Raw genomic sequence first — 19362 nt, 5'->3', positions numbered from 1 at the left:
ATATATGTACTTATTGATTTGTAAATCGCCACTTGTTCTCGTCTCCTCTTACCAACAGCGACTATAATTCATTCCTCGCATTGTGACAGCCTTCTAAATCTCTTTTACATACCTATCCCACACAATGCTTCAAGCAAACTACATATCAATCCTATATATATATATATATATATATATATATATATATATATATATATATATATATATATATATATATATTCGGGTATCTTATATCTGGGTTATACTGTATCAACAATCTTCTTTGAAATAAAGAGTTTTTACACCGAAAGTCTTTAAAAAAAAAAAAGGATTTTAATCATTTGATAAAATATTTCATAACATTTTTAGGTTTCAAATATTTTCAAAATATTTTCAACATATTTTTGAAATAGTAGCAGATTAAGGTTAGGCTTTGGATCAGTAACAGTATTGCCAATTTACTATCGTTTTTTTTTTTTTTTTTTTTTTTTTTTTTACTGGAATCCGTTTTGTAAAATCTTGATCTTGCAATATCTGAAGATTTTCATGATTATTAATTTCTTAATAAAATATTTTTTAAAAAGATATTTTGTAAAAAGTTTTTGTGGGAATTTTTTGTATTTTTCTAAGTCAATTGTCAAGGGGGGATAACTGAGTGGAAAAAGCATTTCCACAAAATCATTTTAGCAAAATAATGCAATTTTACTAAGAAAAACAAGTGAAGCATGCATGAGCCATGCACAGTGAACGAGGCATAAAAAAATGACAGCAAAAAAGTTCAGCATTTGCCCCCCCCTCCCCATTTAGCCCCAAAAATCCCCAGGGGACGTCATACCCTGGTGAAAATGAACAAACAGTGCAGTTTTAGGCCTTAGCATATGTAAATTTGAGTTCTGCACCATTCAAAAAAAGAAATGACCAAGACCATCATTCCCCCCCCCCCGATTTAGCCCCAAAAATACCCATGGCCTTAACATATTTAAATTTGAGTTCAGCACCATGCAAAACTGCTAAATAGACATATACAAAAAATTTTGGACAAATATGCTAAAATAGTCCCAAAAATGGAATGTTTTTATTAAGCCCTAAAAGAGCCCCTGGGCCACATCCAAGAGTTATCACGAAGTATAGACAAACAAAATTATGTATAAATCAGTCAGTTACAACTTTTCAGAAAGTTTTATATAACATCCAAGGTATCAATTTTTTTTAATAAATACAAAAGTGTCAATTTTAGCCATTTTAACCTGAAAGGCCACACTAGGGGAACAACCGGAGTTTTCCCGGAAAATTCATTCTGTTACTTTTTTACTCATATCATGTTTAATGTTTGTGCAAAATTTCAAAAAAAATTCCAAGGCATAATTATTGAGAAAAGTGCGGACAGACGAACGGACAAGGGTGAATTTACAGGTTTTTGTCGGGGGGGGGGGGGCGCAATAATTTGATTTATAAAAATAAAAAAATAAATCATAAAAATGTATTTAGAGAAATTTGGTGTGTGTGTGTGTGGGGGGGGTCGATGTCATAACTTTGAAATTGTGTTCTGTATGCATCATAGATCTGGAAATGATAGGTTTTTGAGTGATAAGCCACTAAAACAAATACTGATCGACATTCTTTATTGCAAACATCTAACACATAATGTGCGTGAATTAGATTATTACTTGGTAACATAGGCTATACATACCAATAAAACCATGAAAACATTACAAATATAAAGGCCGTGGGGCTCAGAGGGAAGATTTGAGCATCATCATAGGCAAGGGTTTCTTTGATAGAATTCTGCAAATGTTGGCCATTCTTATTTCAGATAACACCAGCCGAGTTTTAATAGGTGCAAACCATATTATCTCTACTATTATCTAAAAGGAACTCTGTGTGTGCGTGTGTGTGAGAGAGAGAGAGAGAGAGAGAGAGAGAGAGAGAGAGAGAGAGGGAGAGAGAGAGTTTGTGTGTGTGTGTGTGTGTGTGTGTGTGTGTGTGTGTGTGTGCGTGTGTATGTATGTGTTTCACTATGGACTCCTAAACGGCTTGGCCGATTTTTTTGAAAATTCACACAAATGTACTTTATGTGCCTGGCAGTGTTCATAGACAGGTTTTGTATCGAAATGTCTTCAATAAGTATTGATAATCGAAATAATCCGATGAAAGAAGGAACGGGCGATTTTGACTAAAGTTAATGTCTCATACAGCCTAACATCACAACTGCATTTAAGAGTTTTATTACCACACAAGCAGAAAAGCTCGACATATAAAATCAACAGTAGGCTCTTTGATATGACAGAGGCGCGTTCAAAATGTGCAAGTCATCTTTTTGATTGACTGCATTTAATTTGAATGCTTAACACTTCCGGTTGCGTCATGGTGTAGCGGTGAGATGTCAGATTTTCTTTTCTGCCTCTGTGTCACGGGTTCCAGCCTGCCTGCCTACTACTTTTTCTTTTTTTTTTTTACACCTACAAACACCCGGGCAACGCCGGGCACTCAGGCTAGTTATTAATAGAAATAATAGTATAGTATCGACTTCAGGGCAGACAGATACTAAATCATTACTCTATGCGACAAATTTTAGATAAAAAAAATGTGAATGCCACATAAGATCTGTTTAGGTGTAAAAAAAGAATCCTGATACTAAATCTAACTTTTATTTCTCATAATTAGACACTGTTTCGATGTATTATTAATCATCTATATATTAATAGTATTGCCACCCATACTTAGGGTTAGTAGTAGGAAAGAAGCTTGGTTTTTATGACTTTTAACAGTACTATATATAAATATGTAGCCCGCGTGTCACACTACAGACTGCCCAAGAAGCTTCTGTTTGCTGAGCTCCCATATGGCAAGCGCTCCCATGGCGGCCAGAGAAAACGATTTATAGACACTCTGAATGCATCATTGAAGGCCTTCAACGTTGATCAGTCATCATGGGAGCAGACAGCTTTAGACAGAGCCAAGTGGCGGGCCGCTGTTCATGATGTTGCCTGCAAATATGAAAGTAACCTAAAAGTTGCTGCAGAGAAATGCAGAAAAGACAGGAAGGACAATATTTTGAAACCCTCGGCATCTGCTACAATTTTCTGTTCTCACTGCAGTAGGATTTTTCAAGAAAAGATTGGGCTTATTAACCATATCCGCACTCATCGATGATTACCCCCCCCCACCGTTGTTCCGACGGACGGACAACAATATTAATTAGCGTGTGTGTTATTTATTTTGTGTGTCATGCTTAAATCCCAGTGACTGTCGTTAAATTGTTATAGACTTTCATTTCCTGTAATAAATAATTTTACCAAGAATTCTTCATAAGTTTTGGTTTCAGTTTCGATTATGGCTGAAGGAACTCAGGCTGTGTTGTTACATAATCAAACGTATATTGTATTGTTTCTGAGTTTGAGTGTGTATATACACTGAATGGCCATACTGCATATGTATGTGATGAAAGGGTTCATCTGAATGTGTGTACGTGTCAGTAATGTTTATAGTGGTTCTTCACTATTTGAACCCTAAGTTATGCTGTTGCAGTCTATTTATGTTCTGTGATCGTCTGGGTGTTCTTAACATTTTCTTAGTACGTGTGTCGTGTATCCGACATACCTTACTTTCAATACGGTGGGAAACAGGCAAGCGGCAGAGAGTTCCACTGGCATGCAGTTCTAAGAAAGAAGCTTTGCTCATGGAATGTACGTTTTGATTTAGGCACAGATAAAGAGTGGGGAAAATTATTGACAGTAGTTTCAGCCAGATGGGTGTTTCTCGTGAAAGATTGGCGAGGGGGGACGAGGGGTGGAGCTCAGACGAGCACCTGCCATGGAAATAGCGATAAAACAAAGACAGGCTTGCAACGTCTCTTCTGTGAGAGAGAAGTTGCAGTGAAGAGAAAAGGGCATCCCCCACTAAACCAGGAAGTCTATTTTGTACTCTGTCAAGGCAGGATAGGCTGTTTTTAGCAGCTCCTGCCCAGATGTGGCAGCAGTACTCCATCCTTGGACATACTTGGCTTTTATAAAGATAGAGAATTGCATCAGCAGTGAGATATCTTCTGGAACGGTAGAAGGATCCCACCATTTTCCCAGCATCCCTGGCAACAGATTTGGTGTACGTGTTCCATTTTAGATCAGGAGTAAAGGTCAAACCCAGAAGCTTGTCAAAACATGGAGCTTCTCCAAGACAGGAGCCATCCATTTCAATTGATGCCAGATGGGGAACAGAGCGTTGATGATGTAAAGATAGAAGCTTGGTTTTGGATGCATTAAAAGTGACCATCTGGAATTCATCTGGATTTCATCTGTTCTTGGAGAGGAAATTTGAACGAATATGCGTTCACTCCAAAAACGATGATTGTATTTTATATTATCTTTATTTCACTTTCCAGAATGTCGACGAAGCTTTGTCACCTGCTAGTAGCCTTTATGAAAATATGAAATAATCTGGCACCTCATTAGCATGAAACCACGTATTTTGAGCATTGTCTTTGTTTTATCATTATTTCAATAGCAAGTGCTCGTCTGAGCTCCAATCTCTGGTTCCCCCCTCCCCCCACTGTTTGAACGAATATGCACTCACTCCAAAAAACGATGATTGTATTTTATATTATTTATTTCACTTTCGAGATGGAAATGGAAAGTGAGTTCTTTGCTTGTGGTCTTAATAGTCTCCATTGTGAGACACGTCATCTCCCTCCCAAAGGGAGGGGGTGAGAGACAACCGTTAACCCCAACCGTTCTGTTCTAAGTCCAATTTCCAACTTCAATTATTCTTCTCAGCTTACTAGAACTACGTGACCCACACATACTTCCGGCAACTCATGAGATGCTTCCGGTGACACTTGTCCATGATATATCTCGATAATGTTTTGACAACTTTTATCAAAACATCTTCGTCTCTTGTTTATCTCGCCAGTTAGATAGATCGATAGATAGATAAATAGATATAAAGATAGATAAATAACTAAAAAATACTTTCCTGTGCTCGACCTACTACATAATAGGTGGAGTATCATTTGGAAAACATTCTTGATTCCTCGGAAAAGTCAGTACGGGTTAACCATAGTCAAACTTATTTGGGTTCCAAGTTCAATTATTCTTCTCAGCTTACTAGAACCACGTGACCCACACATACTTCCGTCAGCTGATCAGATGCTTCCAGTGAACTTGTTCATGATATACCATACTTTGGAGTATTTGCCCCAAATCCGGGGGTAATTGCAATAACTCAAAAAAAGTGCTCTTTATATGCGTGGTTGCCAAAAGAGCACTTTTAGCTACTTAGTGCAATTACCCCCAAGGTACGGTAGCTCAATAATGTTCAGACAATTTTTATCAAAACATCTTCATATCTCATCTCTTGTTTATCTTGCCAGTTAGATAGATCGATAGATAGATAGATAAATGGATACAAAATTAGATAGATAACTAACAAGTGCTTTCTTGTGTTCGACCTACTACATAACATTATATATATATGTATATATATATATATATATATATATATATATATATGTGCATACATATTTTTTTTCATAAGTTTTGGCTTTGGTTTCGGTTTCAATTCAAGCTGATGCACCCAAGTCATCTGGCTATATATATATATTTTTTTTTTTTAAATCGCAACTTTATAACATATAAAAATCGATAGAACATTAACTCTATAATAATATATACGAAATTTTAAGAATTAAAATATCATATTTAAGCGTACTTTATGACTGGGCTATGCCAGGCTATGCCGGCCGTCCCTGCTAGCTTAGATAAACACTTTTGCAGTTTTAACAAAAGAGCTACAATAATATCAGAGCGTCTCCATTTACGCTAAGCATCTACAGAATGCCAACATCAATATATTACATATGAATGAGTCCTCTGTGGAATTTCCACAGGCCTCGCTTTTATTTTTTATTATTGGATATGAATGAAAAACACAGAATTGTCAGTTTGAACATTTGTTCTCTTCACTCTCTTCTGTTGAGTGTTACCCTCTATTTCTTATATTCCATGCATAGCATACTACAGGTTTTTTGTTTTTTTAAATCTATTTTCACCCCAAATAAGGCACAGTGCCACTTTGAAGTAGAGGGCTACTATCGGAGACATAAGTTGCAGGGACATTATGAAGGAAGATGAGTAGCAAGATATTTGTTCACATTACACTTGAACTTCTGCATATCAGTACAGTTGGGAAAGAAGTATCCCAGAAGGGAGTTCCAAAGTCTTGCAGTTCTGTGGAAGAAACTATTGGAGTAAAAGGCTTTGTTACACCTAGGGATCTCTATTGTAACGGGGTGGGACTTAGTTGCTTGTCGGGTTTGTCGGGGGTAGTCACGTCGAGGAGGTACAAGTTCTTGTAGTTCGTCAGAGCATTCACTATTAAAATACTTGTAGAAGAGGCAGAGCTTTAAAACGTTTCTCCATCACAGAAATATCCTGATGGAATCTCTTGCCACGTTTATCACTCACATCATTAGAATTAGTCGCAAAATTCTCGGAAGTGACAATTTTGCAAAAAATCCGTACCTAAAAAGAAGGCCAGAAATGGATTTTCCGTGCTGTTGTACATATAAAAAATGAACACGGATGTCTTATAATTTTTTCGGTGTAATTTGAAGTTATTCTAACCGTAAAATTTCTAAAATATTTCGATTTCTAAATGCTGACTACAGCAAAGAAATAGGATAAAATAGAATCTTTTGCAGAAAGAAGCTGTACCTAATTCGGCAAAAAGAAGACCAGAAAAAGATTTTTTATGACATTGTGCATACAAAAAAAAATGGCCACAGATGGCCAGCACTTTTTTTTTGTGTTGTACAATTATTAATAGAATTAATAGTATAGTTCCTGATTTAGCAAAGATAGATATCAAATCTCCATTATTAATATTTTTATTTTTATTTTACAAAGGAGTTACCACTTATCAAGACCGGAGGCCACTCGAGGATAAGGGTTAATGAGTGTACAGTGGTCAAAGGGAACATGTTGTAGTAATCGTTAGCAGTGGAAATGTGGTAAATTGGATTACTTAAGAGAACGGCTCATTAGGAATTTGTTTACATTGGACTTGAATATAACCATATTGTAGTCAGTTGGAAAGCAGGAAAACGGAATAGAGTTCCACAGGCGTGCACTTCTAAAAAAGTTAATGGAATCTATGTTTAGGTTTAGGCACGGATAAAGAAGCGAGGAAATTATAGATAGTGGTTTCAGGCAGACGAGTGCTTTTCGTGAAAGTCCCAGCTTCAGGACAGACAGATATCAAATCTCCATTAGTAATAGATACTTACAAGAGTCCGTCGTTCACCAGGGTTGTGTCCGGAGAAAGATCCGCAGTGGACATTGGTCAACATTGTTGCTTGCCTGGAGCTGACAAATAAAATAACATTCATTAATTAAACTCAAAACTCAGTATAAAAATATTGTAGAAGTAGCGTTCAATTCACTGGACGCAAATGCCCCAACAAACCCAACAAGCAACAAAATTCCACCCCTTCACAGTAGAGATCCCTAGATGCTTGAAAACCTTCTATTCAAATAGTTTCTTCCCTCAAACTTTGGAATTCTCTCCCAGTTCCCTGCTCCATTGAGTGCACTGGCATGCAGAAGTTCAACTTACCACAATGCACTAGTAGGAAGCTTCACATGCCACCCTGGGGTGATTTAGTCAATATACAATATAGTCTACATTGCACTGTAGAGAATCTACTGTTGTATTTATAAAATGATCTTTATATAATAGCTTGAATTAAAGTTTCAAATGTAAAAATCAAGTATCATAGTTCGATTGTGCTCTAAACAAAAATATTCATTTTGAATACGTTCCTGTCTTATCAAAGAACATACTGCTTATTTTTTATATGCTTGGCCTTTCTGCTTGTGTGGTTATCAAATTTCTCAAATGCACTTTTGATGTTAAGTTGAATAACAGTCAAAACCTCACTGTTCCTTCTTTAATCGGATTTAATCAATTATCGATTTTCGATAATTACAGGTTGGAATGACAAAGTGGATCCCATCAGAGTACTCGATTACAAGGAACATGAGAGCGTATTATTTATATTTTTATTTTCACAAATTTTAGACGAGATAATTCAGCGGTACCGTCGGTTTCAAACCCGATAATAGGCGACCGTTTTAGATACCCATATCAAGTTCTCTTTAGTATATGATTCCAATTCCGATGATAAAACAGATGAGTATTGCCTGAAGAGAACATGATATGGGTATCTAAAACGACCCCCCTCCCTATTATCAGGTTTGAAACCGATGGTCCCGATGACTTATCTCGTCTAACCTATATATATATATATATATATATATATATATATATATATATATATATATATATATATATATATAATAGCAAGAAGTGTTTTTGCTTAAAGATATTTTTGGAATTTTTTCATTTTTTGAATGATCATTCTTATGTCTCGGTTCAATTCGTGTAGGAAAGTTCCGCAATCCTTTTCGTCCATCTGTTTTGCTTTTTGTTCACTGTTTCGTTAAATATGTGTGTGTGTGTGTGTGTGTGTGTGTGTGTGTGTGTGTGTGTGTGTGTGTGTGTACGTGTCTTGAATGACATATACGCTTTATATAAATGTCAATTTCAACTATGTTTCTCGCAATTAACGTTGCCCGAGCAGTTTGTTCCTTGCTAATGGAGTCAGAGATGGCTTTGTGGCCAGATTCGAATCTCCCGGCCAGTGGCAATCGTGACACCCCTGCACTAATGATTCCCGAAAGGATGAAACACTAGTGTCTGTAGGTATTTAAAAATAATTATAGTAATAATTATGTCAGCCCCTTTAAGAACTCAGTTCTTATTGTCAAGCACTTTGAATTGAAACAAGTAAGTCACTTAAGCCCATGTGCACAGATCATGATATCAAAATCATTAGATCACTCTCGGCCACCTTGAATGATATTTACGTTTTATAAAAATGTTAATTTCAACTATATTTCTCAGTTAATGTTGGCCGAGCGATTTATTCTTTGCTAATGAATCCAGAAATGGCTTCGTGGCCAGGTTTGATTCTCCCAGCCAGTGGGTATCGTGACGCCCTGTACTGATGATTCCCGAAAGGATGAAACACTAGTGTCTGTAGGTATTAAAAATAATTATAGTAATAATGTGCTGCACCTTCACATCTAGCGTGAAAAATAAATTGACAGAATTTTTTTTTTTTTTTAATTCTTTCAAATACTATGGATTAATAACAGTTCTATTTTTATCATCAGACGATCTTTTTTTTTTTAAGGGACTGGAAGGTTCAGATATGTGTATAAATACGTATATATATATATATATTATTTTTTTTAAATGTAATTATCCACTGACACGTGTTTCGTCGTCTTCGACTCATCAGAGTGGCTGAATATACCCTATATTCAGCCACTCTGATGAGTCGTAGACGACGAAACACGTGTCAGTGGATAATAACATTTTAAAAAAATAATATATATACCGCTCCCCATGTGGGAGTACCAAATTGGTTAAAGGGAAAATTATTCCAGCTCGCATTTAGGTAAAAATGCGCTTTCGTAAATAATTGAATTCATTCAAAACATATCGCTAAAACCAAAAAAAAAAACAACATATATATATATATATATATATATATATATATATATATATATATATATATATATATATATACATGTATGTGTGTGTGTGTGTGTGTGTTTTATCGTGGAGCTCTTAAAAATAATTTTACACATAATATTCCTTTTTTTAAATTTTTTTTTTTTTTTTACCGGAAGAACCTCATCAAAATAGTTTTAAATTCAGATCCGGGAAGTTCCTCCTTTCAAACAGAATGCACCAAAATAGTTAAAAAAAAAAAAAATTAAATAATAATAATCCCATCAAACAAAGGATGGGGATAATCTCATATTAAACGCAAAACTGGGCATTACAAGAAATATATCTCGGTTAACAAGGAAAAAAGTAATCTAAAAAATAACTCATACTCTGTTAGTTTTGAGCCCGAGGAGAAAAGTTAGTTTTGTTTATACGAGGTGCCTTCAATAAGTTTCCAGACATTTTTCATATGACCACTTTTATTGATAGTACAAACATGAAACTCTAGTCCCCTTCAAAGTAATCTCCTCTTGCTGCAATGCACTTGTTGTACCGTTCCAACAACTTCTGGACGGTTCTATACAAAGTCCTACTCAACTGTCTCATAATAACAGCCTCTAAGATTTTCCTTGAACTTAGGGATTAACCAAAAGTCACAGGAACCAAGGTCTGGACTATAAGGAGGGTGAAGAACTGTCTTGGAGTCTATCTTAGTCAAATAGTCTTTGACAAGGATAGAGAAACTTAGAACAAACTTTGCACAAATCTTCCGCATGTTCAGTTCCATACAAATAATTGTGTGCACAGTTCCCACACTGACATCAAACTGTTCACATATTATCTCTAGACACATGACGGTCCATATCCATGAAATTCTTTATTTGGCGAATCAACTCTGGAGTTCTGACTTCCTTACTTCTCCCACATCTCTCATCATCTCTCGCGGACTCCCTGCCTTCCTTGAATCTCTTATGCCACTCAAAAATTGATGCTTGATTCAGGCAAAATGGTCCAAAAGCAGTCTGAAGCATTCCATACGTTTCTGCAGCATTTTTTTTTCAAGTGTTAAACAGAATTTTATTGCATATCGTTCTTCGAAAGTGTCATGATGTTCAGATTGCATTTTTTCAAATTCACCAGCTATGACAATTAGACAATTAGGCTTTAGTAGGGTGTATTCCAATTCCTGCTGTAGCTGTGAATTTGAACCTGAAATCGTGAAAATTTGTCACTCACCTCATAAGATGTATAGCAATAACATATTGAATTTTCAAGAGTCTATGACAATTTTAAATGCGTGTGCGTGTAAAAAGAAAGTCTGGAAACTCATTGAAGGCACCTGTGAATATATTTATATGTGCATGATAATAATAATAATGATAATAATAATAATAATAATAATAATAATAATAATAATAATAATTATAATAATAATAATAATAATTATAATAATAATAATGATAATAATAATAATGATAATAATAATAATAATAATAATTATAATAATAATAATGATTATAATAATAATAATAATGATAATAATAATAATGATAATAATAATAATAATAATAATGATAATAATAATAATGATAATAATAATAATAATAATAATAATGATAATAATAATAATAATAATTTACTGCTTATTGTTATATTTTGACGGGTCGCTTATTATACTTAGATGATGAATGTTCTTTTGTTTCCATTTTAAGTATTCTTGTTAAGAAGGATAAGTCTTAAGTGTGATGAGAGTCTTATTATACGTGATGCTGTATCTTAGTGAGAGATGTGTTGTAAGAGTTCTAGAGAGGGTGTTGAAAGGCTCAGAGAGAGAGAGAGAGAGAGAGAGAGAAAGAGAGAGAGAAAGAGAGAGAGAGAGATGTTGTTGTAAGAGACTTAGAGAGATTGTTCGTTTATAACGATTCCTATATTTTAAATGTTCATTCCTTAATTGTGTTTATGGAAGAACAAGAAGGGGAAGCTCTTTAAGTGAAGGGGATAGTGTTCACCGTTCGGACATTGTGTTGACATGATGATGTTGATTCACATTATGGATATGACATGTCGAGATGTGTATGAAACGACATTTTATAGCACAGACATATAATACAATTTAATTTACCTTTGTAGGAATCACAAACACAAGACGACGTTCTACAAAAATACAGTTGAGTTTATTCTTCACACGACCGGCCGTGATTTTCATCATCAAGAATTCAAAGCTTCACATATTACTTTTAAAAGTGATCGTCTCGCGTCTAGACGCTCTGACACCCAGACCCTCTCTGAGTTTCTCCTGACTGACTTCTTTTTACTCTAAAGTTTTTCTCTATCCCTAGAACTTTCTATTTTCCGTGACGTCATACACATGTTAAAACATGTGCCTTCTTTAACGTGTTCTGGACATGCGTGTCCAAAACTTTTCCTATTTCTACAAAAGGAATTTTAACCTATACTCAGTAACCTATTTTTCCAATATGTTAAAAACATTATCTTATAAGCTGCATTCTTTCAATTTAAAATTTCATAACAAACTTGACAGTTCACATTCTTTTCTTGAAATATTTTATCTATATTCTAAACAATTGTTTGTTTTACATTTTTAAATTCTCACACGTAATCTATTTCTAAACCTAAATTATGAGGTTCGAATTTCGTCTATTGCTATTTCATTTTCATTTTAACTAAACTCTCTATTTTTATACTTACATGAAAAGGGGACAGCCCTTATCATGTAACACTTATTATAAATTTAGGAACAGGGCTTTTAGGCGTAACTATTGGAAATGTAAACTATATTTAGTTTAATTCAGTTTTATGTAAAGGGGAGAAAAATTGGATGCAAGTTAGATATTAAGATCGTTTCAAAAGTAAGGCCTCCTATTTTTTTAACTCAAAATCTAAAATGTTGAAGAGCTACGAAGACGGGAGTGGTACCATTAAAGTGAGCGACCTTTTATGTTGCAGAATTTATTTTTCTTCATAGTTACCATCGTTCTCAATGCAATTTTACTAGTATTGAACAATGGCTGTTTATGGGCGTATGGAGCGCGTTTTGTCATATGAGAGTTGTTTCAAAAGTAAGGCCTTCTATTTTTGTTTTTAAATGCAAAAAAAGTTGAAGAACTATGAAGACGGGAGTAGTACTATTAAAAGGAGCGACCTTTAGTGCTTCAGAGTTTATTTTTCTACATAGTCATCACCATTCTTTTGCTAGGAATTTAATTTTTCTCATACAATTTCATCAACGCAACGAATGAAAGGCAAGGGTATAAAAACGTGTTGTCTATAGGCATACATGTACTATCCTAGGAAACAACATGATATTAATGCGGATGTGCCGCAGGAGTCGATCCTTGGACCTTTATTATTCTTGATATTCTTAAATGACCTCCCTGATAAAATTTTCTCTGAGATGGTGATATTTGCTGATAACACCACGCTCTATAACAGACACGAGGGTAAAACTAATGAACATATATCTACGGAAATTGCTAAAACTCTAGAGGAAGACCTCCAGTCTGTAGTGGAATTGGGCCGTAACTGTTTAGTAACGTTCAATGCTGCCAAGACTAATTAATAATTACAAGAAACCTTCTCAACCACTGATTGCCATGGTTAATGATACACTGCCTGAAAATACTTCCCTCAAACTCATAGGGTTAACATTCACAGACAACATGAATTGGAACAAATACATTGAGGCAATTGCCAAGGCTGCTGCAAGGAAGGTGGGCTCTCTCTACCGTGCTAAAAGGCTACTCACACCTGAGAGTATCCTGTATCTCCACAAGGCTACGGTTCGACTATGCATGGAGTATTGTTGCCACATCTAGGCTGGCGCATCTGCCACTAGTCTCTCGTTCTTGGGCAGGGTTCCAAAAAGAGTCGCTAACTTAATAGGTCCTGAACTATTAACTAAACTCCAACCTCTGTCCCATCGCCGTAGTCTGGCATCCTTGTGCCTGTTTTACAAGTATTTCAATGACAAGTGCTCTGACAAACGTACAGCACTAATAACACCTCGGCAACAATACCCTCGACAAACCCGAAAGCAGCAAAACCCCACCTTATACTGATCCCTAAACGTCGCAAACTCGTTTTTTCGGGCTGCTGCATTTTGTAAATTCCTTCCCTTGCCCCTGCTTCCACTAGTCTCTCGCTCCTAGAAAAGGTTACAAAAAAAAAAAAGAGTCGCCAACCTAATAGGTCCTGAACTATCAACAAAACTCCAACCTCTGTCCCATCACCAAAACGTGGCATCCATGTGCATGTTTTACAAGTATTTCAATAACAAGTATTCTGACGAACTCCGAGCACTAGTACCCCCTCAACGACAATGCCCTCAACAAAGCATACAAGCAGCAAAATCATACCCTACACTGTAGAAATCTCTAGATGCCATAAAGCTTTCTACTCAAATAGATTTTCCTCTGGATTGCTGCACTTTTGAATTCCATCCGGGACTCCTGCTCCCCTGACTGTACTGACATGCAGAAGTTCAAGTGTAATATGAACAGACATCTTGCTGCCCAACTCCCTAAATAATATCCCTGCAAATCTGGTCCTAAATAGTAGCCCCTGACGACTAAGTGGTCCTGTGCCTTGTTTGGGATGTAATAACAATAAAAATAAAAATGAAAAACAAGAAGAGTTTGGGGTTTTCATCTCATCTAGCCCAAGTCGTGGTCAAGGGTGAAACAGGCTTACAGCAATTCATCATCTTGGCGTTCAACCACTGACTGTCCAAAAAAGTTTGGAAAAAGATTTGGCAGAATTGTCTACCACGCAAAAGTGTTTTGATTAGACAACGTATCGATCACTCCGTGAGAGAGAATATGCTAGCTCAAAAGAAAATAGATCATACTGTTTTTAATATTTGTTATTGCAAAGAATTAAAAAAAAAAAAAGCTATTATTTGGAAAAAAAAAGAAAAAAAAAGAAAAGAAAAAAATTAAGTTGTCTGAGAAAAATTTTGCTCGGCTCTTACGAAATCTGGTAAAAAAACGAAAGGGGTTTATCATAGGTTGGTAAAATTTACCTAGCTGTAAGCATTGGCATTAGTTTCCTGAACCTTTCCCTAGCAACCCGACAGTGAGAAGTGATAGTGTGTCGCAACCATCATCAGCATCCAACTTGTCATCCAGGTAGCAAAAGATAGCTTCAATATCAAGTGGGGTGCCATCCACATCCATAAGTGCCAACGTTCGACCGGCCATTGGACAGGAAACATCCAGACATATTCGATAAACAAACCGAATTAACGATCAGCTTATCAACAAGACTATTAGACCTCCTGTGAACCTATAATTTTCACTGTATGGAATTGCATAAGAAAAGGGTTACTGCATAATCATCCATCTACTCTTATGAGGTCGGCTAAAATGATTAACTTTCTCTTGTACAATTCAAATCATTTTTGGTCTCTTGACAAAAGGAGGGTGTGTCAAGGAGAGGTGCGGGCGATCACTTTGTCTAGGCAAACAAAAAGAACACAATGAAAATCCCAGGCGATTAAAGGAACAATGGGTCAATCCCAGGAAAGGTGACCTAAGCTATATCCAGGCAAACAAAAAGAGAAACAATGGAAAATCCCGGGATTTAGAACGACCTAGATCCATGACGTCAGTCGGTCATGAGTCAGACCAAACCAGCAAAAGTGCAATAAACAAGCTGGCAAGAAAAAGGTTAATAGGTCGAAGTGATACCAATAAAAAGTGGAGAGAGAAAGAAAGCGAGACAGAGAGACAGAAGCGAGACACAGATTGACACAGAATTCTGCAACCCATCCTCTGCCACAAAACTCCACTGCCGCCATTTGTTGAAATGTAGATAGTAAATAAACAAAGTCTGATTATAAACAAAGGAGTCTAGTATTCTTTTTGAATGAAATAACTGTCCATTTTATAGAGCCTAGATGATCACAAGACATATATGTAACAGGTGGACCCATAAATTCAACCTTGTTTGTTCATCTGTCCGCACTTTTTTCAATAGCTACGCCTTAGAATTTTTTAAAATTTCGCACAAACATTAAACGTGATATGAGTAAAAAAGTAACAGAACAGATTTTCCAGGAAAATTCCGGTTGCTCCATTAGGGGTGCCTTTCGAGTTAAAATGGATAAAATTGACACTTTTGTGCTTATTAAAAAGAAATTGATACCTTGGATTTTTATAAAACTTTTTGAAAAGTTGTAACTAATTTCTATATAATTTTGTTTGTCTATATTTCGTGATAGTAAAATTTCAGGGCTAATAAAAACACTCCATTTTTTTTTAATCTATTTCAGCATATTTGTCCAAAATTTTTGTGTAAGTCTATTTAGCAGTTTTGTATGATACTGAACTCAAATTTAAATATGTTAAGGCCTTATGAACTTTTAGGGCGAAATGGGGGAGGGGTAAATGATGAACTTTGTCATTCTTTTTTTTTTTTTTTGCATGGTACAGAACTTAAATTTACATATGCTAAGGCCTAAAATTGCACAGTTTATTCATTTTCAGGATTTGACGTCCCCCCCCCGGGACTTTTGGGGCTAAATGGTGGAGAGGGGCAATGCTGAACTTAATCATTTCTTTATGCCTCGTTCACTGTGCAATCACAGGGGACCATGCATGCTTCACTTGTTATTTAGAGTTTCAGCAACACGACAGAAGTGCCGAGGAAAGACAAGGGCATAAAAAACATGCTAAGTCAGTAGATGTGAATGTACTATAGAGAAAAGGGGGTCGAGTCTGGATATTTTCATTTTGCCTGAGTCGTCGTTAAGAGCAAAACAGACATGCGGTAACTTGACACCTTAACATTCAAACACTGACTCTTCAAAAAAAAAAAAAAAATATGGGAAAAGATTTGGCTTTATTGTCTACCGCACAAAAGTGTTTTGATTGGACAATGTCTCAATCGCTTCGTGAGTTAGAACATGCTAGCTCAAAAGAAAATAAATCATACTGATTTTAATATTTGTTATTTTAAAGAATTAGAAAAGAAATTATTTGAAAAAAAAAAGAAAAAAGAAAAGAATGTCAATATGCACTGGTTGTCCAACCTACAAAGGGTGTTTATTCCGAAAGCCGTTCTTAACATGGGGAGGTTGAAAATAATAAGAAAATGACTTTCAGAATAAACACACTCAATCTCCCCATGTTAAAAACAGCTTTCGGAATACCCCCTAACCTTTTTTTTTACATAGGTGTCACCACTTATCAAGGCCCGGAGGCCACTCGAGGATAAAGGTTATTGAGTGTACAGTAATCAATGGGATAATATCGTAGTAATCGTTAATAATGGAAATTTGGTAGATTGGATTACTTAAGGAGGCAGTTCATCAAGTATTTGTTTATGTTGGATTTAAAGACAACCAAGTTGTAGTCAGCTGTGAAGCAGGCAAACGGAAGAGAGTTCCACAGGCGTGAAGTTCTATAAAAGAAGCTTTGTTCATGGAATCTACGTTTTGACTTAAGCACAGTCAAAGCGTGGAGAAAATTATTGACATTGGTTTCAGCTAGACGGGTGTTTTTCGTGAAAGATTGGCAAGGGGGACCAGAGATTGGAGCTCAGACGAGCATTTGCCATGAAAATGACGAGAAAATATAGACAGGCTTGCAACGTCCCCTCTGTGGGGAAAGAGGTTGTAGGGAAGAGAAAAGGGCATCCCCCACTAAGCTACGAAGTCTATTTTGTGCTCTATCAAGGCACGATAAGCTGCTTCTAGCAGCTTCTGTCCATGTTAAGAACGGCTTTCGGAATAAACACCCTTTGCAAGTTGGACAACCAGTACACATTGACCGAAAAGAAAAATCAAAACATTTGCACTGTATTGAATTGTATAAGAAAAGTGTTACGGTATCATGCTTCTTCTCTCTGTGCAGAATGCGCCACTCCTAAGAGCCATCTCTCACACCCATAGTGAAGGATAGTTTTCACCATAGCCTTATAGATGTGTCTCTTCATGTTGAAGCGTATTTTCCCGTCAGGACACAGAGACCGGTTGAGATGAAAGAATGTGGACCGTGTTGCTCCTACTCGCTGTCCAATCCCATCAACGGTACAAGAGGTACGTAGACAAGAACACGAAAACCTGCTGAGTCAGTAGACATGCACGTACTATAAAAAAGGAGTTTGAGGCTGGGTTTTTCGTCTCGCCTCGACCAAGTCGTAGTTAAGGATAAAACAGACGCACGACAACTTGTTACCTTGACGTTTAAACACTGACTGGTTTCGAAAAGCGTGAGAAAAAGTTTGGCAATATTGCCTTCCACATAGGTGCTTTGATTGGACAATGGACCAATCACTCCGTGAGTGATAATATGCTAACTTAAAAGAAAGTAGATCGTACTGATCTTAATATTTGTTACTGCAAAGAATTTAGAAATAAATTATTATCTAAAAAAAAAAAAAAAACGAAAGAAAAAATTAAAGCTAAACGTGGCAAAAACAACACAGCGTATTATTTTTGCTTTTACACCGGTTGCAATGCGAGATGAAACACCGGTTGCAATGCGAGATGAAACGGTAATTGTGCATAAAGAGAGAGCCTAACTTTCAAACACACCGGAAGCTGACACCCACGTCTCTCAATTGATGTATGGAAGCACAAAATCAATACAATTTTTAAATATATTTTATGTTTATTTTTTTCACACCCTTATAATAAAAAATATATAAAAATACGTAACCTTTTTATCAATTATTTTCTATTTTAATAGTATATCTTTTCAAATAACTACGCTTATTTAATCTATATCTACTCTCTCTCTCTCTCTCTCTCTCTCTCTCTCTATATATATATATATATATATATATATATATATATATAAATTGCAGAAATTCCCCTCTGGACCAAAGTATCCCAGGTTTGCAGCAACACATGTCACATACAAATTTACTTGTTATAATAAAATCCTACTTTTCATCCTAGGAGAAACAACATTACGATCGCAACATCTACAGAGGAAATAGTTCCGATTTTTCCCTCTATTTCCAAAGTACACCTACCGCCACCACCTTTCACGGAAGAAAATATACGCATTGGACATATATTTTGTTGCACCCTTATTAACTGGTTCATAAAATCATAGTAATAACATATTAATTCCCTTCTCTGATCATTAACTAATACTGTCTCTCCCCACGCCAATTCCGCTTAATCTGATTGGCTAAACTGGGAACATTCTTATATTCCAGATTAACGGTATGAGAATGTTAAACGAACGCTATTTTCCAAATCTAGCGTAGCGTCCAAATGATACCTATTTTTCCCTTCTGCGAAATTTGCTTCTTTATACTTATAACCGTCATTATAAATTATGAAAAAACAAAACAAAAACAAAACTAAAAAAAAAAAAAATTACGAACAAAAGACAGAGAGAGGGATACAGATAGAGAAGTATAACTGAGAGAGGGATATCCACAGAGAGAAATATTTGTACTATCAACTGATGTCGATATTTTCCAGCGTGCTCCGCATATTCGCACCTACGCCCTCTCTCTCACTCTCTCTCTCTCTCTCTCTCTATCTATCTCTCTCTCTATCTATCTCTCTTTCTCTACTGCAGATATTATTCGGCCGTGAAATGTTTGTTTATATTTCTTCGACATAATAAAAACTGAAACGACCAAGTGAAAGAGCGATAAAGAGATAGATAGATAGATTGACAGACAGAGAGCGAGAGGGGACATAAATTACCGACCAAAAGCGAGAGAGGGATAGAGAAAGATAGGATACATGTACTAACAACTGGTGTAGATGTTTTCCGCCGTGCTCCCTTTTTTTGCAAACACGCTCTTCCCTACCCCTCTGTCTGT

The 19362-nt window shown here is 36.0% G+C and overlaps 1 protein-coding gene across 1 annotated transcript in view; it reads right to left on the bottom strand.

The window, feature by feature from the left end:
- Positions 1 to 19362, bottom strand: part of LOC145247528 (oxidoreductase NAD-binding domain-containing protein 1-like) — a 67571-nt gene that overhangs the window by 21310 nt on the left and 26899 nt on the right. The window contains exon 2 of the mRNA XM_080109355.1: positions 7259 to 7337. Within this exon, the coding sequence (XP_079965481.1) occupies positions 7259 to 7321 (63 nt within the window). The 5' untranslated portion in view covers positions 7322 to 7337. The remainder of the gene's footprint in view (positions 1 to 7258; positions 7338 to 19362) is intronic.

This window comes from Euprymna scolopes, chromosome 25 (assembly GCF_053919585.1).
Source record: "Euprymna scolopes isolate OS-2025 chromosome 25, ASM5391958v1, whole genome shotgun sequence".
NCBI classification, from domain to species: Eukaryota; Metazoa; Mollusca; class Cephalopoda; order Sepiida; family Sepiolidae; genus Euprymna; species Euprymna scolopes.
This window is presented reverse-complemented; position numbering and strand designations above follow the sequence as displayed.